The 26657-nt window shown below is 48.6% G+C and overlaps 13 protein-coding genes across 13 annotated transcripts; 7 read left to right on the forward strand and 6 right to left on the reverse strand.

Annotated features, from left to right (window-relative positions):
* Positions 1 to 526: 526 nt before the first annotated feature.
* Positions 527 to 1464, forward strand: N7517_004496 (sucrase/ferredoxin-like domain-containing protein; the record flags this gene model as incomplete). Its single annotated transcript, XM_056722226.1, has 2 exons — positions 527 to 823; positions 874 to 1464. The coding sequence occupies 2 exons, from the start codon at positions 527 to 529 to the stop codon at positions 1462 to 1464; spliced, it is 888 nt and encodes a 295-aa protein (XP_056578476.1).
* Positions 1465 to 1645: 181 nt separating this feature from the next.
* On the reverse strand, positions 1646 to 3219 carry N7517_004497 (Peptidase S12 Pab87-related C-terminal; the record flags this gene model as incomplete). Its single annotated transcript, XM_056722227.1, has 2 exons — positions 1646 to 3043; positions 3091 to 3219. The coding sequence occupies 2 exons, from the start codon at positions 3217 to 3219 to the stop codon at positions 1646 to 1648; spliced, it is 1527 nt and encodes a 508-aa protein (XP_056578477.1).
* Positions 3220 to 5260: 2041 nt separating this feature from the next.
* N7517_004498 (NAD(P)/FAD-dependent oxidoreductase) lies at positions 5261 to 6809 on the reverse strand (the record flags this gene model as incomplete). The annotated part of the gene is made up of 4 exons (XM_056722228.1): positions 5261 to 5529; positions 5595 to 6165; positions 6223 to 6512; positions 6569 to 6809. 4 exons carry the CDS (start codon positions 6807 to 6809, stop codon positions 5261 to 5263), a joined length of 1371 nt encoding a protein of 456 aa, XP_056578478.1.
* Positions 6810 to 7371: 562 nt separating this feature from the next.
* N7517_004499 (uncharacterized protein) lies at positions 7372 to 8958 on the forward strand (the record flags this gene model as incomplete). Its single annotated transcript, XM_056722229.1, has 1 exon — positions 7372 to 8958. The coding sequence occupies one exon, from the start codon at positions 7372 to 7374 to the stop codon at positions 8956 to 8958; it is 1587 nt and encodes a 528-aa protein (XP_056578479.1).
* A 719-nt stretch (positions 8959 to 9677) lies between these two features.
* sld2 lies at positions 9678 to 11403 on the forward strand (the record flags this gene model as incomplete). Its single annotated transcript, XM_056722230.1, has 2 exons — positions 9678 to 9828; positions 9902 to 11403. 2 exons carry the CDS (start codon positions 9678 to 9680, stop codon positions 11401 to 11403), a joined length of 1653 nt encoding a protein of 550 aa, XP_056578480.1.
* A 269-nt stretch (positions 11404 to 11672) lies between these two features.
* Positions 11673 to 12571, reverse strand: N7517_004501 (uncharacterized protein; the record flags this gene model as incomplete). The annotated part of the gene is made up of 3 exons (XM_056722231.1): positions 11673 to 12176; positions 12255 to 12352; positions 12394 to 12571. 3 exons carry the CDS (start codon positions 12569 to 12571, stop codon positions 11673 to 11675), a joined length of 780 nt encoding a protein of 259 aa, XP_056578481.1.
* A 353-nt stretch (positions 12572 to 12924) lies between these two features.
* On the reverse strand, positions 12925 to 14012 carry N7517_004502 (RING finger domain protein; the record flags this gene model as incomplete). The annotated part of the gene is made up of 2 exons (XM_056722232.1): positions 12925 to 13754; positions 13811 to 14012. 2 exons carry the CDS (start codon positions 14010 to 14012, stop codon positions 12925 to 12927), a joined length of 1032 nt encoding a protein of 343 aa, XP_056578482.1.
* A 179-nt stretch (positions 14013 to 14191) lies between these two features.
* N7517_004503 (rRNA 2'-O-methyltransferase fibrillarin-like protein) lies at positions 14192 to 16146 on the forward strand (the record flags this gene model as incomplete). Its single annotated transcript, XM_056722233.1, has 5 exons — positions 14192 to 14336; positions 14397 to 14444; positions 14504 to 14685; positions 14741 to 15009; positions 15072 to 16146. 5 exons carry the CDS (start codon positions 14192 to 14194, stop codon positions 16144 to 16146), a joined length of 1719 nt encoding a protein of 572 aa, XP_056578483.1.
* Positions 16147 to 17986: 1840 nt separating this feature from the next.
* On the forward strand, positions 17987 to 18322 carry N7517_004504 (uncharacterized protein; the record flags this gene model as incomplete). Its single annotated transcript, XM_056722234.1, has 2 exons — positions 17987 to 17995; positions 18059 to 18322. The coding sequence occupies 2 exons, from the start codon at positions 17987 to 17989 to the stop codon at positions 18320 to 18322; spliced, it is 273 nt and encodes a 90-aa protein (XP_056578484.1).
* A 1417-nt stretch (positions 18323 to 19739) lies between these two features.
* N7517_004505 (Fig1 domain-containing protein) lies at positions 19740 to 20711 on the reverse strand (the record flags this gene model as incomplete). The annotated part of the gene is made up of 4 exons (XM_056722235.1): positions 19740 to 20118; positions 20172 to 20499; positions 20555 to 20623; positions 20681 to 20711. The coding sequence occupies 4 exons, from the start codon at positions 20709 to 20711 to the stop codon at positions 19740 to 19742; spliced, it is 807 nt and encodes a 268-aa protein (XP_056578485.1).
* A 938-nt stretch (positions 20712 to 21649) lies between these two features.
* N7517_004506 (putative exonuclease) lies at positions 21650 to 23972 on the reverse strand (the record flags this gene model as incomplete). Its single annotated transcript, XM_056722236.1, has 3 exons — positions 21650 to 23690; positions 23751 to 23898; positions 23960 to 23972. The coding sequence occupies 3 exons, from the start codon at positions 23970 to 23972 to the stop codon at positions 21650 to 21652; spliced, it is 2202 nt and encodes a 733-aa protein (XP_056578486.1).
* A 313-nt stretch (positions 23973 to 24285) lies between these two features.
* Positions 24286 to 24929, forward strand: N7517_004507 (translation machinery-associated protein 16; the record flags this gene model as incomplete). The annotated part of the gene is made up of 3 exons (XM_056722237.1): positions 24286 to 24454; positions 24512 to 24596; positions 24647 to 24929. 3 exons carry the CDS (start codon positions 24286 to 24288, stop codon positions 24927 to 24929), a joined length of 537 nt encoding a protein of 178 aa, XP_056578487.1.
* Positions 24930 to 25347: 418 nt separating this feature from the next.
* N7517_004508 (MAM33 family protein) lies at positions 25348 to 26461 on the forward strand (the record flags this gene model as incomplete). Its single annotated transcript, XM_056722238.1, has 4 exons — positions 25348 to 25525; positions 25633 to 25813; positions 25892 to 26373; positions 26436 to 26461. The coding sequence occupies 4 exons, from the start codon at positions 25348 to 25350 to the stop codon at positions 26459 to 26461; spliced, it is 867 nt and encodes a 288-aa protein (XP_056578488.1).
* Positions 26462 to 26657: the final 196 nt, after the last annotated feature.

The raw sequence follows: 26657 nt of genomic DNA on the forward strand, positions 1-26657 counted from the left end.
ATGAGCCTTGGAAATTAACACCAGGTTCTAAAAGTCCGTTACACCAGACAGTAGGTGCTACTTCCCAAAGACGTGACGTTCCGGTTGAGGGCAAGTGTTCTATACGCGGATCTGATAAGATATGGCTGTACATGTCGGGATCAACGGCCAATTGCCGCGAAAGTTAGCAGAATGTGACGTGTATCTCAAGCTTGGTGATTCCACGTGGTAGATGCAGATCAAATGGATGTTGGCTGCAAGTCTCCGCCTTAGACTAAAACTAAGCCCTAGTATGAAACGGGGCCCCCGAATGAATCTTCTCCACTTAGCTTCAGCCCTAGAGAGATCCCAGTCTGGAGATAGCGCAGTCAGCTCGGACTTCGGCCTTTTCGACCGGACTCAGCGCATATTTCGGAGATACTGGGGTATTATCGTATGAATATATCTTTAGTTCCTCTCCAGGCAACCTCCAACTTCAAAAACACCTAACACCTAAACTCAACCTCACTTTCAACCTCCCCTTCGTAACTTTATCACCCCTTCGATCATGCTGCGTTCCTTGCTTTCCTTGGGCCGCACGGGCGCCAGCGCCGACGAGTACCTTTTTCCCAAAGTGGATCCCAAAGAGGACGGCCCTGAATGTTTAAAAGACTGCGCCGACTGCACAGTACAGTTTCCGTCGAAAGTGAAAGTCGAGACCTCGAGACCTCTTTATGGTCAAATCAAAGAATTTCAAGCTCATGTTCTCGTAGCAACGGGCCAATCCGACTGGAAGGAAAAGAACGTTGAAAATATGACAGGAAGCTTAATGGAAGCATTCGATGGGGTGAAGTCAGACCACGGTGTAAGTTCCGAAATTCACATATAGCCTACCTCCACTAACACCCGATCCAGCACATTAAAGTCTCAGCATCAAATCTCACTGCAGAACAGCCAACCACAGACGACAGTTCTAAGCAAGGCACAAAAGTACTGATTCTACCATCATTCACATACATCGACTCCGTCACACAATCAGACGTTCCAGACCTAATAGCCAGATTCATCGACCACCCTGTCGACCAGAAAAATGGAAACGGCATTTCCTCTCCCACGAATGGGTTGAGCGCTCGACCCTGTGAACTTGACTATGTGATTCTACTCTGCTCACACGGACGCCGAGATGCGCGCTGCGGTATTACAGCGCCACTTATCAAGCGCGAGCTAGAGCGACATCTTCGCCCGCTGGGTCTGGACCGAGATGCAGATGATTCCCGGGCTGGTGGGGTGGGCATTTTCTTCGTGTCGCATGTCGGTGGGCATAAGTTCTCTGCCAATGTTTTGATTTACCGCAAGACAGATCAGCAAATGATTTGGCTTGCGCGTGTACGACCTGAGCATTGTGAGGGAATTGTTAAGTACACTGTTCTACAGGGGAAGGTTGTGTATCCTGAGTCACAGTTGAGGGGTGGGTTTGATCGGGTGAAAGGGTTGACAAGTTGGTAACTGGGAGAGCTGGTTTTGATTTAATGATGATCTTTAATGCGTTCATAGCGCGGGAAATAGGAAACGCCAGAGTCTTTGGGCAAGAATTGAACGATCAGTACTATGTATTACAACCCTGTCGCTCTTGGGGGGTAACATAAAGTTTAGGAGTCACAACGATCAAACCAGAGCTTCTTGCCCTTCAGAGCAGGTTCCAAAAAAGTCCAACTCTTTTCACCACCCCCATAGCATCAATATAAAATTCCACTGGGAAGGGCAGCAACAGATTAAGTCCTGAACTATGGATGCTACCCACGAAATGTTCCCCGCTTGCATGAACAAGAGAAAGTTCACACGGAATGACTCGATCTCGCAGGTCAGCAGTGAGTTCACCATTGCTTATTTGGATGGTAAAATTCACACCCATGGGGTGTCTGTATGTTCCAGCATATCCGGACATATGCACTGCACATGGAATCACAGGATCAGGCAAAGAAGAGAACAACCGTTTCTTCGAGTCCTCCATATCTTCATGTTTAAAACTCGACTCCCATGTCTCAGTTTGTCTTGCAATACAAGCATCAATCTGCTCCTCGTATTTCGGATCATCCGACAGACCAAGCCGCCTATCCAAAAGATAAGTGGCCAATCTGAACGCAGCATATCGAGCCGAGGAGGAATTGCCCATAACCACAAATCCAAACTTCTTCTCGGGAACGAAGCCCACCCAGTTGCCATAGCCAGGCCAGCCACCGGCATGACTATAGAAATGCTGACCGCGGTAGTTATCCACGACCCATCCGAGCGCGTACCCATGGTACGGAGCCGGCAAATTCAAATCATCGTTCTGGAAATATATCGTCCGCGGATCTGTCAAGCTGTCATGTCCTTTCAGCGGCCCCGTTTTTTCAATCAACTCCCGTATCCAACGGGCGTAGTCGGCAACGCTGCTGATGATAGCACCAGCACCACTGTTAGCAGCCCAGTCATTCTGTGGTTTTGGAATGAACGTTCCGCCATCATTCGTAGGAGCCCAGTCGTACGCTTGCACAAGTTTTGCGGCAGTTGATGGGTTTGCCTTTGCTTCGCTTGGCGAGAAGAATGTTTCGCTCATACCGAGCGGGTCCCAGATGCGTTTCTTCATGAACGGTCCCAGCTGTTCGCCGGTGTGTTGCTCCAACGCATGCGACACAGCAATGAACATGTGATTGCTGTAGTGGTATTTGGTGCGCAGCGGTGACGCGAGGGGCATGTATTGCATCGTGCGGACTACTGAGCGCGGCGCTTGGCCCTTTTTTGGGAATAGAACCAACGTCCAGTTATGATCTGGCATACCCGACCGATGCGATAGCGCATCTTCAAGTGTAACATTCTTGGTCGCGTAGTCGTTCTCCAGGACAAAGTCTTTTGGGATAAGAGAAGCCACAGGCGTGTCCCAGTCGATTGGAGACTCGGTGGCCTTGCTCTCCTGGATTGCTATGGAGGTCGCAGCACCGGTAAAAGCCTTGGTGGTGCTACATGCTGCGAATAACGCTTCAGTGGTCATATCTCGTTGTGGTCGTCCTGTGCTGGGATTTGGCAGTTCTGCCTTTCCATATGCCTATACTCTGTGAGCATTTGAGAGATCAAGCGGGTCGACGGTATTACCTTGGTGTACGTATTGGGGCCGTGAAGAACAGCGATACTCAAGCCGGGGACTTTCCATTTTTCCAGTTGCTCTTTTACGAGAGCATCAAACTCGCCATCGAACGGGCACTGCTCGGAGGACACGGTCATTGTCAAAGAATTATCAATGTGATGATGATGGACTAGGTTGCTAGAGCCGGTTTTATCAGTGGCACCAACGCTAGGCAGAGTCATTCTGAATCAGCTCACCCCACACGTCCGAGGCTCCACACTACGGGGGAGTCCGAGGTCATTGGAACTAAGCCTATATTGGCATTTCTGACAGGCCAAGTTGCAAATAAACCGTCAGCCTAATAGGCAGACAAAATATTATCAATGCATGGTATTCGCTCAAACGCTCATAGTAATAACAGCTCTAACTAGATCACAAGTACATGTTCACCTAGAGATTTAAACATGTCCCACCAATCCCCATCATGCCGTGGTGACTTCCATAAATCCTCCAACGCCGCGCGAACCAACAGTACGGAGTTGAAGCGCAAATATTTGTATATAAAATCAAGTCTCTCCAAGACGAAGGTCTGCTGATCGTGCAGGAAAGTGTGGGCGCCCACAATGTATAATGGAAAAATTATACAGTTATGAGCCTTAGAAAGAGGCGAGATGCTTTTGATACACTCCACACATGACTGAACATGCTGTTGTACCAAGCAATGCCTTGGTGGAAGGCCACAGATTGCTCGGTATAGGTAGACGAGCGCACTATGTTGAAAAGCACGCGTGAAGGAATCGGCCTGCATCCTGGATTCAAGCGTCGATTCATGCACAGTATAGGTATTGGGGTGTTCGATATGGTCAAAATTGAGGGTCTGGAATGACGGCTGTAGACACCGCTCAAAATCTCGCACCACTTCCATTGAAAGTGTCTCTGGGTCTCCTCTGATTTGCTGGCGATACAATGACATTTCTGCCAGTATTCTAAATACTGATGCCAGTGTCGTGCCGTTGTATGTTTCCTGATCCCACCACACCGTCCCGTGCTCTATCTGTGTCCAGATTTCAGCGGGAAAGCAAGGAGCTCGGTCGTCCAGCAGAGCCTTTGTCAGGTCTGTGGATGCAAACTCTGATAGTAGCATAGTGATATCTTTTTGGCCCATTTTGATAAGAGCTGTGAAGCCTCCAAGATGATCAACAATCGCTTGGACGCCCACGTGATGACTTGCTGTCGAGGCAGATGGGTGACCACATTCAATAAAGCCGTCCAAAAAATAGAGCAGAAAGACTGCGATCAGCAGGGGTGAAAGTGATGCGTGGTTGGAATTATTCGTTCGAAGCTGCTCCCTCACTGAAGCTAGGCAGCTCATTCTTTTATCAAACGGTGCGCTCACCGTACTATTCCCAGTCTCGTCCCGCAGTGTGCGATGTGCCTCGGCCAATTCACACACCGCCAGTAGCACCGGTTGACATTCCATTGCTAGAGGTATGGGTGGCGGGCAAGGATGAGCGGAAGTGGTGAAAAGAGGCCATACAGCGAACTGAAAGTATTCAAGAGCCTTGAGATCCCCAATGGCCAAGGTATTGTCTGTTAAGTGCATATTGAGACTCATGAATGGAGATTGGGACATTGTCAGGCTTTGTGTTGTTGGAGTCTTTTTCCATCTGATCAAAAGCTTGTCGTAACAGCACTTTGCTCCAGACGAGACACATCTCTGGCATAAGGGCTTCCCAAGATCACATTTCACCCGGCGATGTTTGCAGGGCCAACACGAGCCTTGAACCGTACGCTCACGTTTTGGGGGCATAATTGTACAACTGTCATTGCGGTACAATAGACAAAAATGGGAGTAAATAAGTGTTGGGGTCGGATAACCGAGGAAGCGGAGACAACTGATAAGGATTGCGGGGAATGGTCACATGACATCATGTGACCACACCACATTGAAGATACGCTTATCTCCTGAAGTCTTGAAGTTGTAGGAGATTTTCCATCTCAGCATTATATCAATAATAGTTGGGCTTTGGACAAATTTTTGAGAGAAATAACTACCTAGCTCAAACTTGCTGTCAATGGAAACTTGCTGATTATCTAGGGATATATTCAAATTGTCTTTTCTTTCCTTTTGAGCAAAGAGAACACGAAGTATATTTGTTGAACGCACACATTGGGGCTTATCGATTTCACCATGCGATCTTACAGCCGTGCACTGGACTTGTCAACTTCCCCTGCCACCTCGAGTATGTCATTCCTATCTTTCTCAAGGCGAGCTTGAGTAGTCTCAAAGATCTTCGGGATCCCAGATTCAGCGAACGGGATCCCCTTCGAAACCATGGCTGCAACACCCTTGCCGGAAAGCCATGCCTGTGGCATTCCATGACCGGTGAACCCAGCGATGATAAACTGTCCCTTTTTCCCGGGGACTTGTCCAATATGAGGCAAAGAATCTGTGGAGTAGCCCATAACTAGCAAAAGGTCATATCAGCATAGTTTTCCACGGATTGGAGGTGCTCAGGTGTCTAAGACATACTTCCAGTCCAAATCTGATCCACATATGCGCCACTTTCTTCCCAGTCATGGAAGTTGCGTTGCATATAACCATCAAAATACTCCTTGGCAGGCTCGATCATTTCATTGTCGTTGACATTATTGTACCAATCTCCCGTGTTCCGGTAGTACTTACTCCAAGCACCACCGACAATCACGCTTCCATCTTCACAGGGGATGAGATAGTCGAATTCACTCCATGACCATCGGAGAGTGTATGTCTCGGTAAGCCTTTTCACTGGGCGAGCTGGAACTATTCTGCAACAAACTCCGCGCACTGGAACAATTTTGTCTGAGTACATGGGTAGAACAGCCGATGTATAAGCATTGCTGGCGAAAACAACGTGTTGCGTTTTGATAGCGCCCCGTGGTGTGTCAACAATCCATTGACCAGAGTCATCGTTGGCGGATGAGATATTCTGTGCTGGAGTATGCGTAAAAAGTTTAACTCCTTGTTCAACACAACGGCCAAGAATGTGCAGGACCAATTTGTAGGGCCAGATATGGCCTGCTTCATAGCTAAAACAACCTTGAGCTCCCTTGACACGAGATCTCTGGACACAATTAATTAGTATTATATTCAAATGGCCTTTAGTATTGGAAGCGCTCACCAGTTCCGCTTCACTTTGATCCGTGAAGCTGACCCGCTCGGCCGATTTGACGCCAATTCCTGGCAAACGATCAAAGCTAGATTTGACTTTTCTGCACTCTTTGGCATTTAGCTGGACATCAATTGCTTTTGTCACGACGAGGTGGCAATCAATCTTTTCCGACTTCACAAGATTGCTAATTGCATCAACGTGAGATCGCTCAAACTCAGCTACCTCTTCAGCTAGTTCTGGGCCGTACTCTGCGGCAAGCTGACTGATGAAGCTGTACGGATCTGGCTTTAAATGACCACCTGGTTGCATTGTGTCAGACATAATAGCAGATGATCACTATCAGTAGGTGACTTACCGTTTCGACCAGTTGCCCCGGAGCATGCTTGACGCGCCTCCAGTATGGTCACTTTTGGTGGATTGGGTCCTCTGTGCTGTTGCAGGATATGATATGCAACTGAGGCGCCCGATATTCCAGCTCCAATAATCACAATGTCCGATTCTGTTGGTACGGATTTGGACGACACGTAGTCGTCAAGATGGTGCAGTTGGGTCCTCCACCAGGATGGTAGGGCATGTTGAGCTGGCGTGGCGGCCATTTTTGTGCGTTATCTGGAATTTTAAAAATGACAATTGTAATGGTAAACACGAAGGAGAGGGCTGGTGAAACTGCAAAGTTCCAGATACAAAAGCGGGTGCAATTTATAGCTGATTTGCCCCATACATAATATGCCCGATCACTTTCCGGTGGTCAATTTACTTGCCGAATTGGCAATTTCTATGAGCTCGAGCTAGCAGGGATTATTTTAGATTTCAGCAAACTAGCAAACTACGACAAAACAGGCAATTTTACAGTCCAGATAGCGTACTTTGGTGAAAGAGTTTGCGGGGTTGTCGGCAATACTACTTCAAGCAATTATCCTCCAATGAACATCCTTGCTAACCTCATCTTCTACGACATTTGAAGGTTTTTCGACGATACTTGTGCCTAGTGCCTTTGCTAGACAGAATCAGGAATGTAGATTGACCAAAATGTAGGGAGATTAATAAAACGAAAAGATATGGATGTATATATATTTTGCGGTCTATGCAGAATGGAGTGCTTATAGTTCTCCAGTCTTCTTTACTCCCACCTTGATACAACCATACAAACTACTCAACATGGACGAAGAGAAATCCTCTACCATGGAAAAGTCCGACTCGAGTCACATAGCCTCCCACGATGCTGAAGGTCTGGGTACAATGGGCCATGTCCAATCTCTGTCGCGCAAGTTCAGCCCATGGAGCATGCTCGCCCTCTCATTCAGCGTTCTCGGAACCTGGGCGACTTTCGCAGTTGATCTCTCCAACGGCCTAACCAATGGAGGACCTATCACAATTCTATACGGCCTCCTTCTTGTCACGTTCTGCAATCTCTGCGTGGCTCTTTCTTTGGGTGAGCTGTGTAGCAGCATGCCCACCGTATTAGGACAAGCCTACTGGGTCTCCCGCCTTTGGAAATCCCCACTAGGTCGCTTCGTGTCTTACTCTTGCGCTTGGATCAATGTGTTTGGGTGGTGGACTCTTGCTGCATCACAAAATGCATTCATGACTGAGATTATTCTTGGACTGAAGACAGTATCCGATGAAAATTGGACCGGGACAAGTCTGGGGTGGTTGAAGTTTGTGATTTACGTTTCTATTACTATGCTGATGACATTCTCGAATGTCATTGCTTGTCGCAAAGATTGGATACTCCGTTGGTTCAATAATCTCGTTGGGGCTTGGTTTGGAGGAGAGTTTGTTCTTTTCGCTCTTGCTATACTCATTGCAGTCGGTGTCAATGACGAGCTGTCATTTCAACCACCTTCGTTTGTCTTCGGACGATGGATCAACGATACTGAGTGGAGTGATGGCGTCGCCTGGTTTATCGGCCTCGTGCAGTCCGCTTATGGGTTGACAGCTTTTGACGCTGTGATTCACTTGATTGAGGAACTCCCATCTCCCCAGAAGAATGGCCCGCGAGTTCTTTGGCTTTCGATCGTATCGGGTGCAACCTCAGGTGGTATTTTCATGATCGTCTGCCTTTTCTGTATTCAAAACTTGGAGACCGTTTTGGACCCCGCCTCGGGACTGCCTTTTGTGGAGCTTGTGAGGCAGACTGTCGGACCTCAAGGCACAATTGCGCTTTTCAGTATATTTGTATTCAACATGCTGGGCCAAGGTGTCAGTATTACGACAACTGCGTCTCGTTTGACATGGGGATTTGCGCGTGATGGTGGTCTCCCATTCAGCACCTACCTGACACATGTCGATACTTACTGGAATGTTCCAGCACGGGCGCTCTGGGCTCAAGGTGTGATCATCTCTTTGGTGGGCGTCCTATACTTCTTCACAGAGGCTGCTGTGGATGCAGTAGTCAGTGTTTCCACAATTGCTTTGACTATATCATATGCACTGCCGATATTTGCAGTTGTGGTTTTCGGAATGTCTGATATTCCGCTTGGAACATTTTCTCTTGGGCGCCTGCGCCCTGTGATCAATTGGGTTGGACTGATATATTGTTGTGTCACTACAGTGTTCTTCTTCTTTCCTGGGAGCCCATCTCCTAGTGTTGTCACAATGAACTGGGCGATTGCAGTCTTTGGGGCGATGCTGCTTGTTGCAATAGGGTTCTGGTTTACGAAAGGGAAGCGCACATATTTGCGAACAGACGGTGCCTTGGGCGAGGTATTCCGCGCTGCGCAACTGGAAGTTCTAGATACATAGTGTGTGAATTGCGATAAGGGTCAATAGATCGATGACAATGCAAGTAGATCGGACTTTGTATCCTGATTTCTGACAAAGATAGGTAAACGGAGGTACATAGAAGAAATCACCTAAGATCTCATTGGGACAACTGGAAAATATGCTGTCACCAGAAGGAGTACTATATGTAGATAATAAGTATACGTAATATGAATTTCAACAATGTAATCAGACAAATGTACAGATAAGTGTTGCGTCGTTACGGATACTATGGAAGGGCTTGGCATAATAAATGTGGGTCCACAACGTGGCTCGAACCCCCGGCTCTAATGTGGATACTACCCGTACAGTAGGTCCAATTATATCGTTTCTACAGTACAAAAGCCCCACACCCTGGGACCTCTATATTGGACGTCGAAGGAAAACAAATAGGTATCTTCTCTTTGATTGCGCGTGTCATCTTTAGTGCAGGGGCCATGCTAATCTTCTCTGTATATCTTTAGTTGACCATATGCCCCGAAGGGCGAAATGTCTATTGGTCAAGTGCAATATGACCTCACTTTTGTGCAGAAACCCACCGCCTGCTTATTTGGGATATATACATTATCGCGGTGGCAGAATCAGACCGCCTACCGGTTTGGTCTGATTTTTGATTAGGTCGCGTCGCGTGACGCGCATCGATAGATTTACGGCCAGACTGCTCTTCTTCCAGGTTGTCTTGTAACACGTACAATGCAATAATGGCCGACAACGTTCTTACTTCCAGTGCTGAGGTCGGCGCCCAAGCTATCAATGTTCGTGCAGAATTAAAAACATGGGAGAAAGCCTTCGCGTCGGCCAACGGGGGCCGCAAAGCCGGACGCAATGATATCAAACAAAACGCGGATATCGGTAAGTCGAGATTCTCATGCGGCATGGTATTTAATATGACATAAATTACTAATTCCAAATATTCTTGCATTAGCGGCTAAATACAAGGAATACAGTCGCCTCAAGGCCCTTGAGGCATCCCTAAGTCGGCGGGAAAACAGTCGACAGGAGCCATATGATAGTAACTCGAAAAAGCGGAAACATGCATCTCCCCCCGGTCAGGATGGTGCATTTCTTCAAGTTACACCCCGTAAATCGTCCAGGGGACTCTTTGCAACGCCATCCAACAATCGCACCAAACAACACCCTGCACAACTCGATCCGTATGACTCGCCGTCAACTCTTCGCAGACTCTTTAGTCCAAGCACACATAGGCAAGGACCACCAGCACCTTCACCATTCAAAGTCGCAATTGGACCTACGCCCCAGCGTGATGGAAAGACATTGGGCCTATTCGACATGCTATCTGAATCTGGTGGGAGTGGCGGGACGCCTTCTGCCACAAGGCAATCAAATAACCTAACAGCCGCGTTTCGAACACCCTCCAAAAGAAGGCCCGTGAACACGATCCCTGAGGATCCGGAAGAAGAAGCTCAACAGGAAACGCCCAGGCTTGCGCGAACCCCTGCATCTGAGACCAAGCAGTTCTATCTTGCAAATCTATTCGCAACACCGACGACGATGCGTTATGCCGCCATAGTAGAAGCAGAGGATGACGCAGATGCACAGAAGATGAATTTGCTAAACCCTACGGCTGAAATATCACCGCAAGAAGCGCAGTCTGGGACACCATCTTTCCTCCGTCGCTCCAACTCTGGTCGATATCCTCCACCTAATGCAAAGCATGATGGTCCAGGTCTCAGTCCTATTGTTTCACGCAAGCCCCAAAGATTTGCCAGCAAGGGGCTAACGCATTTAGTCCAAGGACTGCGGGACATGGAGGAGGATCGTATGGAAGACGACTGGGACGTGATGCGCGAGATGGAGGAAGAAGCGGAGGCAGAAGAAGCTGCCAAGATCCAGATTGAGGATAGTCAGGCACCAGACGTGAACCGAAAATACAAGAAGAAGGGCCAGAAGCGGACGACTCGAAGAGTGATTATGAGACCGGTTATCCATCAGCCGAAGCCCAAATCAAACCCAGCTCCTGCGATGGAGGACTGGGAACACGAGGACGAAGTTCTAGCAGTTCCGGAAACGCAACAGCTACCTGCTGCCAATGATGGCTGGGATGATGTCCCGAGTGATATTGAGCGAGCGGACGAGGCCGCTTCCCTTCATACCATGTCGGAGCCCGAGCTTGATACTGAGGCCGAGTTTGATCCGGACTCGGATGATGATCCCGAATTTGGAGAACAGCCAAAGCCTGTTGCCAGACCGAAGACTTTCTCGGAGAGAATCAAGGAAGCTGTTTCGTCTGCCGCGAAGCCGCAGGAACAAGAACCCCTAGGCAAACCTCCAAAGAATCCTTCCGAGACTGCCGAAGCGAAGAAACCCCGTGGCCGGAAGATCAAACCCGAAGCTCATGCGAACTATCGATCAATGAACATCAACAGAGGGTCCTCGCGGGCTAGAGGGCGTTTCCGTCGGAAGTAACAACCGGGCAGCTCTGCTTGTGTTTCATGAAATGACGACTACATTCATATATCTTTAGCATACATAGCATTTTCCCTTTAAGAAATTCATAGCGTATCAACACCCAGTTCTGATAACTACATAATACATTATGAACTAAACACTGAAACAATACCGAACAATAGTACATAACCAGTTACTGATTAGATCCAACGAAAAATGTTGTTGGCATCGCAAAAAAATCTAGAGCTCGTTCTTGCAGGCAGATGTCCCTCGCGGGTCTCGCTTTCCTAACGCAGATCACTCTGTCTCACTCCAATACGCATGGTGGCTATTGGAGTGTGTGAGATCCCAGGTAGCCATAGCGAAAGCCGCAGTGGAAGTCGTCGGTTCGATTCCATTGAGTCCATGATTTTGGACGGATGTCCTGGCAGCTTAGGCTTCCGAGTGATGAGGACCAGCATATCTCGGACGGCGCGATCTTCCTCGCGAGATTGATGTACAGGAGTCACACTGTGTTTATAGCTGATGTCGGCGAACATCAAAGTACCTAAAACGTGGGGATGCTGCAATCGGTCGAGGATGAAGGCAGGCTTGGCTTCATACCCCGAGTCCCCCGTGGTTTCACTGTTATCATGGACAAAGGTGATTCCGCTGTCTTTGCGAAGATTTTCGGAGCGCAGCAACACTATCATTGTCTGATCCCCGCCATCCTGATGCACGCCTTTCAGAGCGGGATAACCCTGGATGTCCTTCTCAGTGAAGGTGCGGAGGTTGAAATAATTACAGTTCAGCTATGACTAGCATAGTCAAGACCCTGGCGCTGTTCCAAAGGGAATCCTTGCATCATGATTCATGATTGACTTGAATACCACCGACTCTTGGATAACGGTGTTGTGCTGGAATGTAGAGCCCACAGGTAGAAAATCCCGAGCGACTCCCGAGTCATGACACTTGTAGTTATCCTCCTCTGTGAGAGGAAGATCCAATCTTCTAGTCGCATTGCCTCACGTTTCTTGGGATCAAGAGCAAACCGGCCCAGCCCAATGTTCCGATAATTTACAGTGGGATCTTTGCCGAGATGATTGCTGACGAGCCTCATGTGTTCGAAATCATCATGTCTTGCACCGAGTCCCAGCAGCACTGGAATGAGTGCTTCGCCTTTGATGAAAACTCGCTTTTCTTGCATATATATGGCTCGGAATTCCAAGATCTTGGTCACCGTCACGTAAAATTCGGCCGATTGCAGTCGATTGAGTACATTGAGATCATCCCGCGACTGAGACTGATGTTGACATGTCTATCTACATGTATGTTATAACGCCTCGGGGTTGGAACACCACTCCGATCCGGACGTACTTCCCGCCTCCCACTTGAAGACAGAGCGAGGGAGAAAGTACGAAAGAGATCAGAAGATTCTTCCCCGACAAAAAGCACAATTCTTACAGTTCAATATATAACATATGATAACCAGAGATTGACTTATTTTCCTACATGGTTATCAAATTTGTAGATGTAACACCTCCATGTAAAGCTGCATATTTAATATGGATTATATCGCTGTTGCGCCTGCTGCAGCCGCCTGGAGCGATCAATCGCCTCTTGAGACCTGGACCTGTACGGTCTTCGGGACCTCTGTGGCCTACTCCGAGTGTTAACAGGAGTCGGTCTACGACCCGGGCCCTCAGAGTCCCTATACCCTCCGTCAGACGTACTCCGCGGAGTATTCGAGTACTGGACATGACGATCCCAGTCCTCCAAAGAATTATACGGACTCCTCAGCCACGCCTGTAACTCATGGAGGAACAGACAGGCATTCTCACGACCAATGAAATCACGCAACAGCTCCTCCGCCTGTCCAGCGCTGCCTTTGAGATCGACCGTGCGCAAGATAGCGATGACATATTCCAGCAAGAACTCGGCATTGTTCGCCCTGCGATTCTCCAGCCGTTCAGGTCCAGGTCGCGGGACCTGGTGAGTTGTCCGCTCTACTTCCTCCGGTTCCGGGTTCAGGAACGAGAATACTCGTAGTTCGCGGCGGATCCATTTCCGAGCGCGCGAGACGAGCTCCTCGTCACGACTGAAGAGCTCGGGCGTCAGTTCCCTATATTGAGACAACCGATTGGATCCAACCCGCATGGAGTATGTTTGGTTGCGATAGACATTGCGCCGGCGCTCGAGCGGGTCATCTGGCGGTAGTCGTGGCGGGGGTGGAGGACGTCGCCCTCCTCGTCGGCCATAGCGATTACCAGGGCGCGATCGAATATCGGCTGGAGGGGCTGGGATTGGCGCGTTCGGGGGCGGGACCTTGTATAGCTTCGGACCTTGTGTGGCGTTAAGTTCATATTGCACTGCTGTCAACTCGACTTTACCTGCCATATTGTCAGTCCGGGCTAATCAGCAACATATGTGTCCCGAGTATTCTTACATAGCGGGCATTTGGGTTGCTGCTCGATCCAACTGATCAGGCAGAGGAAGTCGAAGTTGGCATGGTGGCATGGCTGTGCCACACAGGGCTCTGTGATGGTGTCTAGACAAATAACACAAGGATTTGCCGCCTCTTTCTCCTCAACAGCTACCTCTTTAAGTGTCCGCTGGAGGATTTCCTGTCGCAAATCGACATCATCCATACAGGCGACATGCCAGGGGTGGGTTGCAAGGTTTAGTTCCTGAATCACGTTTGTCACGCTTATCACGTTCTGGGCGGCAAAACTTCTCGGGAGCTCCGTCACCGCGCTTGCTCGTTTTGCGACTTCAACTCTCTTTCTCTCGTTATGTGCTAATACCTTTCACCTATTTACGTGACAGCATGCGGTCTGCCAAAGCAGTTGTCTCAGAAAAACTTGCCCGCTTTGGTTCTACCAACATGTCGTACAGCACAGGAAGCGGGATTCGGCCGCCGCATACCATCACTTCACTACGGCGCTGGTCCATCGTGAATAAGGAGCTCCCAGGTTAGATCTGATTACGGTCCTTTGTATTGCCATGATTCTAACAACACTTTTACTCTTCAGCTGTTTCTCAAATTCGCGCAATTCACGTCTACGATTTCGACAACACCTGTGAGCATATGCAAACTTAGGATGCTCCGACACTCGACCACTAATATCCAAACTTTCAGTATTTCTAAGTCCTCTACCGAACCCACAATTATGGCATGGCTCCTCAATCGCTTTCCTTCAGAGCAATGATAGTTTCGCAACTGGAGGATGGTGGCACGATCCCAACATTCTCGGCGCTACAGGAAGAGGCATGGAGGCAGAAGAGTCTCGTAAATGGGAAGGCTGGTGGAATGAGCAAATTGTGTGCCTTCTATCATTTATTGCATCTTTGGGGCGTTTCAACTGACTTTTTGAAGCTTAGTTTGGTTAGGAATAGCATGGAGCAGAAAGATGCGCTCACGGTGTTGCTGACCGGTCGAAGCGAGGCCGGCTTCTCAGAAATCATCAAGCGCATGGTCGCTAGCCAGAACCTTGAGTTCGACCTCATTGGTCTCAAGCCCGAAGTTGGTCCAAATGGTCAACGGTTTGCGACGACAATGAAGTTCAAACAAAACTTTCTTGAGGATCTTGTTTTCACTTACGAGCAGGCTGCGGAAATCCGCGTCTACGAAGACCGTGTCAAGCAGTAAGTCCTCTGGCAACCGAGTTGGATAATCCGAGCATATCAAGGTATTAACCTTTGACTAGTGTGAAAGGGTTCCGAGACTTCTTTGAGGGTCTGAACAGAGAACTTCAAAGTGGACCCGCTACCGCACGGATGCCCGTCCTTGCTGAAGTCATCCAGGTAACTGAGGGCTGCACATACCTCGACCCCGTAACTGAGACTGCTGAGGTGCAGCGCATGGTCAACGCCCACAACCTCACACTGCGCAACCCTGCTTTGAACGTAACCAAGAGCCGCTGTGGACGGATGTATATCAAGCGGGTCGTCTTCTACACAGGCTACCTGGTCACTCCAGAGGTTTCAAACAGCATGACGCAGAACTTGCTGGCTCCATTGCTCCCCCCAGGGCTTGCTGAATCAAATGACCTGAAGTACATGGCTAACAGCATCCTAATCACCCCACGCCCAGCGCCGCGTTCAATTCTGGACAAAGTTGGAGGCATGGGCAAGAAACTAAAGTGGCAGGTTACCGGAACCGGAAACCTGGACAACAAGATATGGGCGGCCCGAGTGGCGCCTATTCCAGCAACGGAACCATATCACACAGAGAACCCACTGCCAATCGTAGTACTGGCTGTTCGCAAAGGTGCTCGTCTCATCGATGCAGGAAAGATTCAAAACTGGCATCCCATCCCGGCTGACAGGGCCATGACCTTTGAGACCGTGGTCGGCGAGAAGGTTGTCCTACGAGTTGAGGACAGCGGAGAATATCGCCAAGGAGAACAGCCTATGAACAGGAGTCATAAGAGACGCTTCCAGGAAGATGATAATGTCAGCTGGCCCAATCAAAACAACGGCTTTGAAGGCCCATCTCAAGGCCGCGGCAACTACCACTCCGCTCAGCGCGGCGGAGGTGACGGACGTCACCAATACGATGATAGTCCGCGAGGAAGAGGAGCTCGTGGTCGCGGCCGAGGTATCGGACGCGGGCGCGGTAACAACACCCGAGGCCGTGGCCGGGGTCGTGGTCGAGGTGAATACTACCAGTATAGATCGCTGGATGACCATAGCAGTGGACACGATGGGGCACACGACGGCAAGAATGGACACAATGGTGGCGGAGGTGCAGGAAGAGGAGGTTACTCTATGGACTATTGATTTCATCCTGTATTCGGAATCCTCAAAGCCGCAGTTTTTGAAGGCTGATCCATATGCTGGTGACCAGCATTATCTGTATGTTTACGAGTTTTTATTATGTCCGGGTTCGGCTTGCATCAGTAATGGATTGGCGTATGGAGCCTCACTTTTCTTATCCACCTTTATGGTCATATGAAGTCCCGGAAGAACGATTTAAAGTAGATATTCATAGGTTCAGTGGATATTCTATAATTATTTCCTTCACCTCCTTCACCTCCTCCGTCCTCTCCATCTCCTCTCTAGGCAAATCTCGTTTGGACACCCTTCCTGGCAGTTTACAATCTATCTACACTTCCCAGCTCTTGCTCTACACATTCACTCCCCAAATATGGTCATGTGGCAGTGGTTTATAGTTTCCAGGTGGAGGAGGACACCAGCGAGCGACCTCAACCTTTGTCGCCTTCATACTCGTTACTCCCTTTCCCGCAAATACCCATCATCAATCCTGACAAGCCTAGAGCTGTCCGTCTCAACAGGTGCAACAAAAGAATGAAAAAGAAGATGGTATTCCTGAGGGGAAAGGGAAAAGGAACTTCGCCGGAAGAGCTTGATTGAGGAGAAACGTGGGCCTGTCATGAGTTCACACAGCTGATGGGAAGGTATTCACCCGAAGGGATTCTGGAGATATTCGAAGAGGTAATTCTGCATCGACAAGGGCAATCATTGGGCTCTGCTCTCACACTCGAGCATATCATGAGCCAACCATGTCGCCAACATATTAACGTAGCGGAAACGCTTCAAACGCCCACGCGCAGAGAAGCTCCATTGTGACAAAACAGTTCGAGGAGGGATGCGAAAAGACATGCCAAGGGGGTGCATGATCAAGTCGAATGAAGAGATCTGATATTCCTCGCGCATTTAAAGCTATGATCATTCGGTTGTATGAAGCAGATCAGATCAACGCTTAGGCGAGATAACGGGGGATCAACGCTTGTTAAGGCAGCGCCACTTGAATTGATCGTGCACCTCTTGGCATGTCTGTTTGTATTCTTTCTCAAGGTAAATGTCCTGTTACAATCGTACTCCTCTGCGCGCGGGCATTTGACGCGTTTCTGCTACGTTCATACGTCGATGAAAGTGGTCGAGCCATAAGTCAGGGTAAAAACCCAGAATTGCCCATGTCGGTGCAGGAATAACCCCTTCAAAGATTCTAAGAATCTCTTCCGGTGAACAGAGCTTCGGGCAGGCGTTGGAGGAATATTTGATTTCCCCACCACTGATCAGCAGCGTGACGTGCCCAGGGGACTATACGGAGGATCAAGTATAAAATGTGTTTCTGGGTGCTATGTCGATCATATTGTTGAGTTCAAGCAAATCGACAGCAAGGAATTGAGCCCAGAAACACTTTTTATGCTCGATCTCCCATATAGTCCTTTGGGCACCTCACGCTGCTGGTCCGTGGTGGGAGAGATCAAATCTGGGAGAGATTAAATCGCCGTGTCGACCATGATGTTGAATGACGAATGATAGTGAGGAACAAATATATACCAGAAGTTATGGTGCAAGATCGCTGATCCATCGGACTACGGAATCACAGGGGATTATATATGACAGATATAAGACACAGGTGAATTCAGGGGGGAAATTGGATTATGGCGGTCAACAGAAGTTTCTTTACGCTCGTCTTTCTTCGGCATCGATAACTTGTCTACACTGCGTGCTACACGTAGCATTGGACAACAACATCGTACAACATATTCGGTCACCGGCGTCCTTCTTGTGCTAGGCTCTAGAGTATCTAGCCGAAACTGTTTCTCCAATGGCCTTGCCTGATTTGGCATCTCTAATACTGACCGGAAACATGGCATGGGTGTGACTGACCTCTTACAAAACACCATGATTTCCTGTAACAAACGCCTACTCATACGCCCAGTGGCAAGTGGGCTGCCAGGCTATTACACAGAATGCTGGTGTTATGGAGGTTCAGCATCACTCACCAAGGAGCACGATATTTGGTATTATGAGGAAGCTACAGTCCTCTCCCACTACTATTGCGACTGTGTGTATCCCCTATGGAAAGCTGAAACAGTCAGTCCCTCCGCCAAAGGACCCAACTCCATCCAAGAAGCACAAGACTTCGGAAAGGGAGGATGAAGCCGAAGACGAAGCGATGGATGAGGAGGAGGTTGAGTTGTAAGACTGGACCAGAATAGGAGGGAATTTGAATATTTTCAAACAAAACATGCCCCCGCGAGGAGGAGTTGGTTGACTCCTTCTCGGCGGCTGATCCTATTGTCTCGACCAAAGTCTTCTTGGGCCCGGGCCGAGGAGACGACGACCCATTTGTACCAGCAAGTTATGGACATTTTGAATAGTAGGTCCTAAGGGGGCTGAACAAGCGATTCCTCTGAATGAGGTTAATACTCAATAGTGTGCGATAACCGTTTCTAAAACCGCGTGAGCGCGGTGCTATTCTCTGCCTCGACTCAGTTCGTCTTATTTTCCCTCGTCCCATCATCATTAGCTATATCCTAGTTTAAGGAATATATCTCCAATCATCACCGTCAAGGACAAACCATACTGTGGAACACTCTTGATTACGCAGATAATATATAGTCTTGAGATGAAGCCTAGTCTTGTAGTATAGCAGGGCAGCATACCTTGGACTGGCATATATATGTAGGCCACCGTCGAACACCAGAGAAATATCCGTTGATCACCATGATCTATTTCCCCTGATCTATTTGTGTCCCATATTAAATCTGTCATATTCCATATTCTCAGTAATTCAGAAAGCTTGAACTATACTTTCGGGTAGAGCTAACTAGCATTCGTCATATAATTTTAATTTAGGTATATCGCTTGATATCTATCCAAACGTAATTTTGTTAGCGAATGGTAGTTAGTAGTCAAGGCCATGCGTTGTTGTTGCTGTAAAAATGAAATCATGCGAAGACACCGTCTATTTTGAAGGTTACTCATTCGAGGGAGAGAAAGATTGAGTTATGAAGACTTGACTTTGGTATATTTTGATATTGTGTCATGAGGACAAAGTAGCATTTGCATTTCTGCATGAGAAGCAAGAGGCGAACACAGCATGGGAATCAACAAGAGGCTGTGGTATACATGGAGTAAAAAACAAACGCCGAGTGCTCAACATATAACAAAAGTCCGCACAAAAAAACCAACACCAGCAAAAAAAGATCTGTACAAAAAGTGACTCGATGGCATTGCATTCATTCTATTCTGGTAGATCGGCAGAGTTGCCAAATATGATGTTCGAGATGAAATGACGAAGATGTTTCGTGTCAACTCCCAAGAATAGAAAGCATGCGAGTATCCATATCCTCAGATATGTTCATAAAATTCAAAGTCCCAAATTCCCCTTGGGGAATCAAAATGTCCCAAGTGTCGTGTGTTCCGTTCCCATCCATTCCGTGAATTGTGAGCCAGTGTCGTGTGCTCGTAGATATTATTCATTTCCCATTTGTGTCGTCCCATTATAAGGGTAAGGTAAGTCGTAGGCGAAGAAGAGGTGTAAGCAAGTCGCGAAAAGAAAAAGAAAAGCAAAGAGAGCAAGTGTTCCTTGCTACGGCGCTGATGAATCAATGTGATTATTCATCGTCGGTCAGTTTGCGGAGCAGACTTATACTCAAAATCATGATCAGCAAACCAACAGTTACTATGACTAGTAGGACAAAGCCAAACCAGCCAAGTACCATTGCCGAAGAGCCGACGCCGCTCCTTACACTTCCATTGCCCATGTCTTGGGCTATCGTACTGGCAGCGACAGATGCTGTGTGCTGCCATAGTACGGACACAAGGACGAACACGGAGGAGACGAAGATGAGGGCTAGCGCGACCTGGGAGACAGGGCGCGAGGGGAAAGGCTTGACTTCACGCTCGGATCCAGCGTCGTCAATCTCCTCGTGCCAGCCAGGGAATGTCGCCAGGAGGATGAAACAGAAGAATGCGAGAATGACAGCAACAATCCTGTACGAGTATTAGTGTTGTCCAGCAATAAGGAAGTGCGAATTACTACTCACAGTAGATAGGGGAACACGACGGCATCTTTAAATGTCGAGGCAACCCAGATCAGGTTCAGTGGGTCTTGATCCACAGTGACAATCTCAGCCAGCGCCGTCGCGTTGGCATTGCAGATAAAAGAACCTTTATCAGGCTGAACACAGATACCAAAGTATCCCACCCGAACTTCCAACTCTGCACCGCCGACGATGTTGGAGATGGCAGTCACAACATTTGGGGCGACTTGTGCGAGATCCCGAATGGGGTTGTACTTTTCATAGTACAGAGAGATAAGGAAAATGTTGGGCATCTGTGGTGATGACGAAGAGCAGCCGGCCAACAGAAGTGCTACAATTTGTTAGTTACCTTCCAGTAGAGAGATCGATGATCGACAGGCACTCACATAACAAGATAATTGCAACAGCGATGATAATCATCAACACATGGTGGTACCCGATCATTGGCACGAACCCTGAATAAAGATTAGCGACAATGCCATTGTATTCTCTCTTGGTATGTCGTCACTTACGGGACCATTTTTGAGCAAAGGGAGAAGCCATTGTGTACAACTATGACCACCTCGGGGTCAAACTCCTTCACTTTTTTGTTGACTCGCTTCTCGGGTCTCCGAGAAGGAGGTACCTAAACTGAATGCGATCGCAGAATTCAATCGTACACCCAGTGGCGCACTTGTCGATGAGTGTGATTGAGATGACAAGTGAATCGATATCGAGATCGTTGGAATGGAATGTAGATGAGGAATGTGGAGCGTAGGATAAAGATCGGATCCTTCAGGAGATATTCAATGGTGAGAATACTTTGAAAAATGACCAAAATATTTGATAATATGGAATCCGGATCCTAGAGTGGATTATGCAGATGGGTCAGAGATGTGACTTGACGCCTGTGAAGTACAGGTGGGAAGTATATGAAAGAGACAGAATGTGTAGAAAGAATGGAAGGGAGAGAAGGGATCCAGGCACAAAAACTCAACGTCAGTCTAATTGACAGATTCTCCAAAGTGATTTGGAGGCTGGGGATGAGGCAAGAGTATAGTAAATGTAGGAGGCTGGGCCAACCGCTCTTGTTTACTCTCCCGCTTCCCCGGTAACCAACTTCAGACCGCCTCCTCAGTGGGTAATTCTGCCCACTCACACGGGATAATCTGGGCCTGACTAGTCCTGATATGTACTAGTGCAGATCCTGATAACCTTCGCCCCACTTTCACAAGCCACGAGATTTACCCAGCCTCTTTGATATTGGGTCTACATTTCAATACAATCTACATACGCATTGGGCACGATTCAATGTTTTAGGACGTTTCACGCTATGATTTTTAAACCCTAACCAACGCTATGTCAAACAATAATCCCAATTAAAAAAAGTATTAACACCACAGGTTACGCGCCAAAGTGGAACCCACCAAACCAGTGGTCCAATGCTACCCCGGATACCAAGATCCGATGATCCAGTCCTACTCCGTAATCAAAGATGCAGCCTAATTTGCGGCAAAAGAAAAGCGTTTGAGATCAAGAGTAGTCGAGTGCCCTGTGCTGGGCTCATCCTCTTCATCCTCACTGTCTGGGACAATGAGATCTTCACTGCCTTGGGTTCCTCCAAAGGAGGACCCCTTTATGACCAAAGAAGAAGGTTCAGTCCGAGGTTCAGCAGCCTCAGCATCCCGGAGTTTAGTGGGAATGTTGATACTGTTAGACCGGCTGAGAGCGGATTGTCCCATCCGCTGGAGCGGTGTTAGACGTCGTTGAGAAATGTTGCTCCGTGCAATCGCAGCTGGGCTTCTGGGAATCGAGGGCGTTGAAGGTCTATGAGAAGTCTGAATCGCAGGAATCTTAGTCATGAGAGAGCTAGCTGCGGTTGTTTCGGGCTTTTGCCCCGCTTGAAAAGTAAACTTGGAAAGTACATTCGCGTTTTGCCGGTCAACATGATAGTCAAGAGCCTGACTGAAACGTGGGGAGTCCGGTGTGGTATCCTTGGAAGTATTCTGCGAGACTTCAAGGTTCCCAGTCATTGGGGCTATGTTGGAAGTAGGGCTGGGAGGGGTTTCAACTTCACTGGGCTTGCCAGATATCTCAAGGGTGCTCTCAGGTCTAGACTCAGCAGGCCCAGGGGTAGTGCTAGGATCAGGAATGCTAGACATTATGTCTTCGGCCATTTCATCCGAGAAGACGCCGATCACTGATTTGCGTGACCGCTTTGAGCGGAAGAGCTTTTGGCCGCTAGGGCTAGCTTGTTCGGAAGTAGGAGCAAAGAAGCGACTGCAAGCAGGGGAACAAGTAGGTAGAGAATCTCCTTCAGCCTCAGAGCAGAGTCTCTGCCTCTTTGTGGACTGCAAGGTCGTCGATGTAGTTTGGGCCAGAAAAGATGAGCGTTCCACACTCCTAACCATAGGGCTGAGGCCTCGCCCAGGAAAGGCCCCGATAGGCGTGGACCTGACCGAGTTGGAGCGGAAGGGCGCTGCATTGGCTTGCCAGCTGTTGTTTGCATTGCGCTCTAGGAGTAGCTGCTGGCTCGGAGACGGAGTTAGGGTGTTAGGGTCTAGCTCGGCTAGCGGCGTCCTCTTCGGGGTGAAGAACGAACTGATGGACTTCTTTGGCTTCAACTCGGAGGAAGTACCAAGTGTCTGGCGGCGATTGATTCCAAGGGTCCATCTATTTGCGGCTAGTGGCTTCAAGATTATTGGCTCCTTGGTGGTTGGATCCAGATCGCCACGAGAAACCCCGACGGCAATTTCTGGCTCCATATCTGCGCCGATAAATGGCAGCGCGGCCAAATTGACATCCTTATCAGGTGGCGTCAAAGTCACTAGCTTTTCAGCTTTGTGGCAGAAGACCCGTTGGTACAGGAAGGTTAACTCGGCCTGTTTGAAGTTGGCGAGGTAGTCGGCTGGGACTCGAAAATTGCCTTCAAATTGGAGCATACGCAGGGCTTTTTCGACGCTGCGATGTTTGCGAATAATCCGGTAGGCAGTCTTCAGCCCCAGCTTAGGAATATTTGCCAAATAATCACAGCCGCTCAAGATGCACATGTTTCTGAAGTCTGGGTCACTGAAGCCAACTAAGCTGACCTCACGGCAAGCAGTAAAATCGGCGCGGTTTATCTCAATGCATTCCCCATGTTGGTCCAACTTTGAAAGCAACCGCTTTGCTCCAAAGACAAGCAAATCCGAGTCCTCGGATATGATTCCATGAATGTCGCCCTGTTGCTCCAGGTACACCAGCTGGGCATCTGCCTCATACGGGGCCACCACATACTGCACATTCATTTGCTTCAATTCCTCAATTAACTCGCGGGCCATGTATGGCGTGACATCGACGGCCTTTTGGAACTCCTGGTAAGCCTCCGGCGTCCTCCCTTTCCGTTGTAGCTCCAGTCCAAGGGCCTTGCTTTCCTGGCGTCGTCTGTGACGATCCTGTTCAGTGCCTGCCTTACTGGGCAGATTGTCGCCATCGAAAACAAGGTACGGTTTCACTCCAAAGAAAAGAAGCATGCGGACTCGGTTGAGGACGAAATCAATGTGTCTGCCATAAGATAATATTATTAGTCAAGTGTGCATGGAAGAAGAGACCGGAAAGACATACTTCCTAGTAGGATTGTTCAGGACCAGATCCACTGAACAAGCGACAGTTCCTCGGTGCAGCCATCCATATGCATCGACTCCAAGTGTTTGTCCACTGAAATTCTTAATATGACATGGTTTTTGAATGGACTTGAGAAGCCCGTGAAGTCCTGTTTGTCTGCGTTAAAATCACCATTCATCTTCCCCCTAGACAATAACAAGACAACATACCTTTAATGCCCATGGTGGACACCGTTCGAGGGACAGGCGGGTCCTCTTATTCAAGCAATGAATGATAACATAAGTTGAGATTTTCACAAGCAAGAGAGTGATGAATATGGAATACAATGTGAAGTCCAAATTAATTGTCAGTTTAAGAATTGAGGGAGTAAATAACTCCTGGAATGTCCCTATATCGACGCGCAGACGCGCTTTCCTCGAGTGGGGAAGGCGGTGATTTGGGTGTCACCGCCTAATTATGCCGGTGCATCCACGAAAATTATCATCGAAATCTACGGCGAAGTGTTTAGAGTAATTCTTATCATTAGCCCGCAACCATGCCTGTTACTTTGGAAAAGGTGCACAAGCAGATTTCCAAGAAGCGCAGTTCCACTAATGCGCTTCATGAGAACAGTCGCGATGCCCACCGACTCCGCAAGGCTGGTGCTCGCGACGATCGCTTGTCCCGCCATAACGCCACTGTGAACCGTGCAAGACAGCCATACAGTAAGACAGCTGCCCATTTCAATTGAAAATTGAAGGCCACCCAGCTAACTCAACTAGTTGACCGAATTGATTACATCCACGAGGCTATTCAAGAGCTTACTGAGGCCCTCACGATCGAAGAGATTTCCGAGTTCGTCGCCAAGTATGTAACAATAACGATCCACCACCAAACGCAAGACTAACCCAGAACAGGTACATTGACCGTGATACCGAGGAGATCAAACAGCTCGAGTCAGAGCGCCGGAAAGGACGTCCCCCTAGCAAGCGCGAAGAGGCCTTGAAACAGCGGGTGCAAACTGAGGATCGAGAGTTCGCGACTGGACTGTGGATGCCTGATCTGAGCGATCAATATGCGATGACCGCAATGAAGAACTGGAATGGGCACTGGTCGGGTCTCAGCGCGATCAAGTTCATGCGGTTCACAAAAGCCGGAGAGAAACTCAACTCTACTTTCCCACCCAAGAGCATGTCATGATCACGATTACCTTTTTTTCTATCTTTTTTTTGTCTGGTGTCCAAAAAGACTGGGTTGGCGCATTATGGGTACATTGATTCTCCTCTAGATTCTGTACAGCCGAATATTCTCGAATATACCATTTCAATTCAATGCGGTTGTATCGTCCATCTACATAGTTTCTCTCATGCGCCAGGCCTTCCAGCCATTGTGCATATAATAAAGCGAGTCATGATATGAATTCCAATCAACGTAAATTACTTATTATCATCAATTAACGAAAAATAAAACTATCAATGCATTTTGCCTGTAGAATCGAATTGCGTGGCGCAATGTCGGCCAAAACAGAAGCGTCGGTCTTGGCACTCGTAATAACTTAGCTCATTTACTTTTTCCCCAAGCTCTCATCTTCATCAACTTTAGACCATCCACATTCACAATGCTTTCTCTTCGCACTATCTCCCGCTCTATCCCGCGCACTTTCTCGCGCTCCATTGCCACTTCGGCTCTGCGCCCAGCGTTCCCCAAGCCTGCTCTCCAGTCCTGGAAGCAGGCCACTAAGCCCGCCTACGCTGCTTTCTCTACCTCCACTATCTTTAAGGCTCCTTCATCCGAAGGTAAGACGCATTGAATGATATTTGAAAGAGTCCGCCGGGATCCGATCCAGTTTGGTGGCGGACTCTGTATATGGCCTTGCGCTGATTTTGGATTTTCTTTTTTACAGTCGACATCGACCTTCTCGCCAAGCTCGAGGATGAGCTGAGACACGAGAAGTCTTCCGAGATCCCCGAGTTTGAGGAGCAACAGGAAGCCATTGATGATGTTGTTAAGCACGGCGAGTGGCAGGTGAAGGATGTTGCCGGCGAACAGGAGGTTATCCTCACCAAGAAGTTCGGCACCGAGAAGTACGATTCATACAACTCCATTCCGCTTTTTTCCTATTCCAATGTCGATGATGAAGGCTAATAAATATAATTGTTCAGCATCCGCGTCAGCTTTACCGTCGCCGATATCCAGAACATCAGCGAACAGGAGGACTTTGACGACGCCTCCCTGACCGACGAGATGGATTTCCAGAACCAGTCTCGCGGCCAGGATGCCGAGGCCTCCGCCGAGGAGGACCTCGAGCACCCCGAGCCCAGCTTCCCTGCCCGTGTTACCATCACTGTTGAGAAGCCCAACAACGGTGCTCTTTTGATCCAGACCGTTGTCCAGGACGGTGTCTTCCAGATCGAGGAGGTCTCCCACTTCGCCAAGGCTGAGCTCGCTCAGTCCCTGACTGCTGAGAAGGACTGGGCTCGCCAGAGCCTCTACGCCGGTCCCCCCTTCGAGAACCTCGATGAGGACCTCCAGGGTCTCTGGGACCGCTACCTCGAGGACCGTGGCCTTAACGCCGAGTTCGCTAATATGGTTCCCGACTATATCTCCGTCAAGGAGCAGAAGGAGTACTTGCGCTGGTTGGAGAGTAAGTTTCCCTTTCTATATAATGTTTCTGTGACTCGTGCTAACAGTACCTTTCTCCTTTAGCCGTCAAGAACTTCATCGGTGCTTAAAATTAACTGACCCCATTTAACCTTTGGCTTGTTTCTTCTTAATCCTGTCGGATATGCCTCTTGATAATGAGAAGTTTTCCTGATACAGAGGTATCACCCTTGTGCCTCCCTCATGGTTAGCTTCAGAGCAACTACTTGTGTGACTCTATTTGTACCAATATTTCCAATATACAATCACTTCACTTACTACATGGCC

The sequence above is a fragment of the Penicillium concentricum genome (assembly GCF_028827145.1).
Source record: "Penicillium concentricum strain IBT 3081 chromosome Unknown utg000002l_segment0_segment0, whole genome shotgun sequence".
In the NCBI taxonomy this organism is placed as follows: Eukaryota; Fungi; Ascomycota; class Eurotiomycetes; order Eurotiales; family Aspergillaceae; genus Penicillium; species Penicillium concentricum.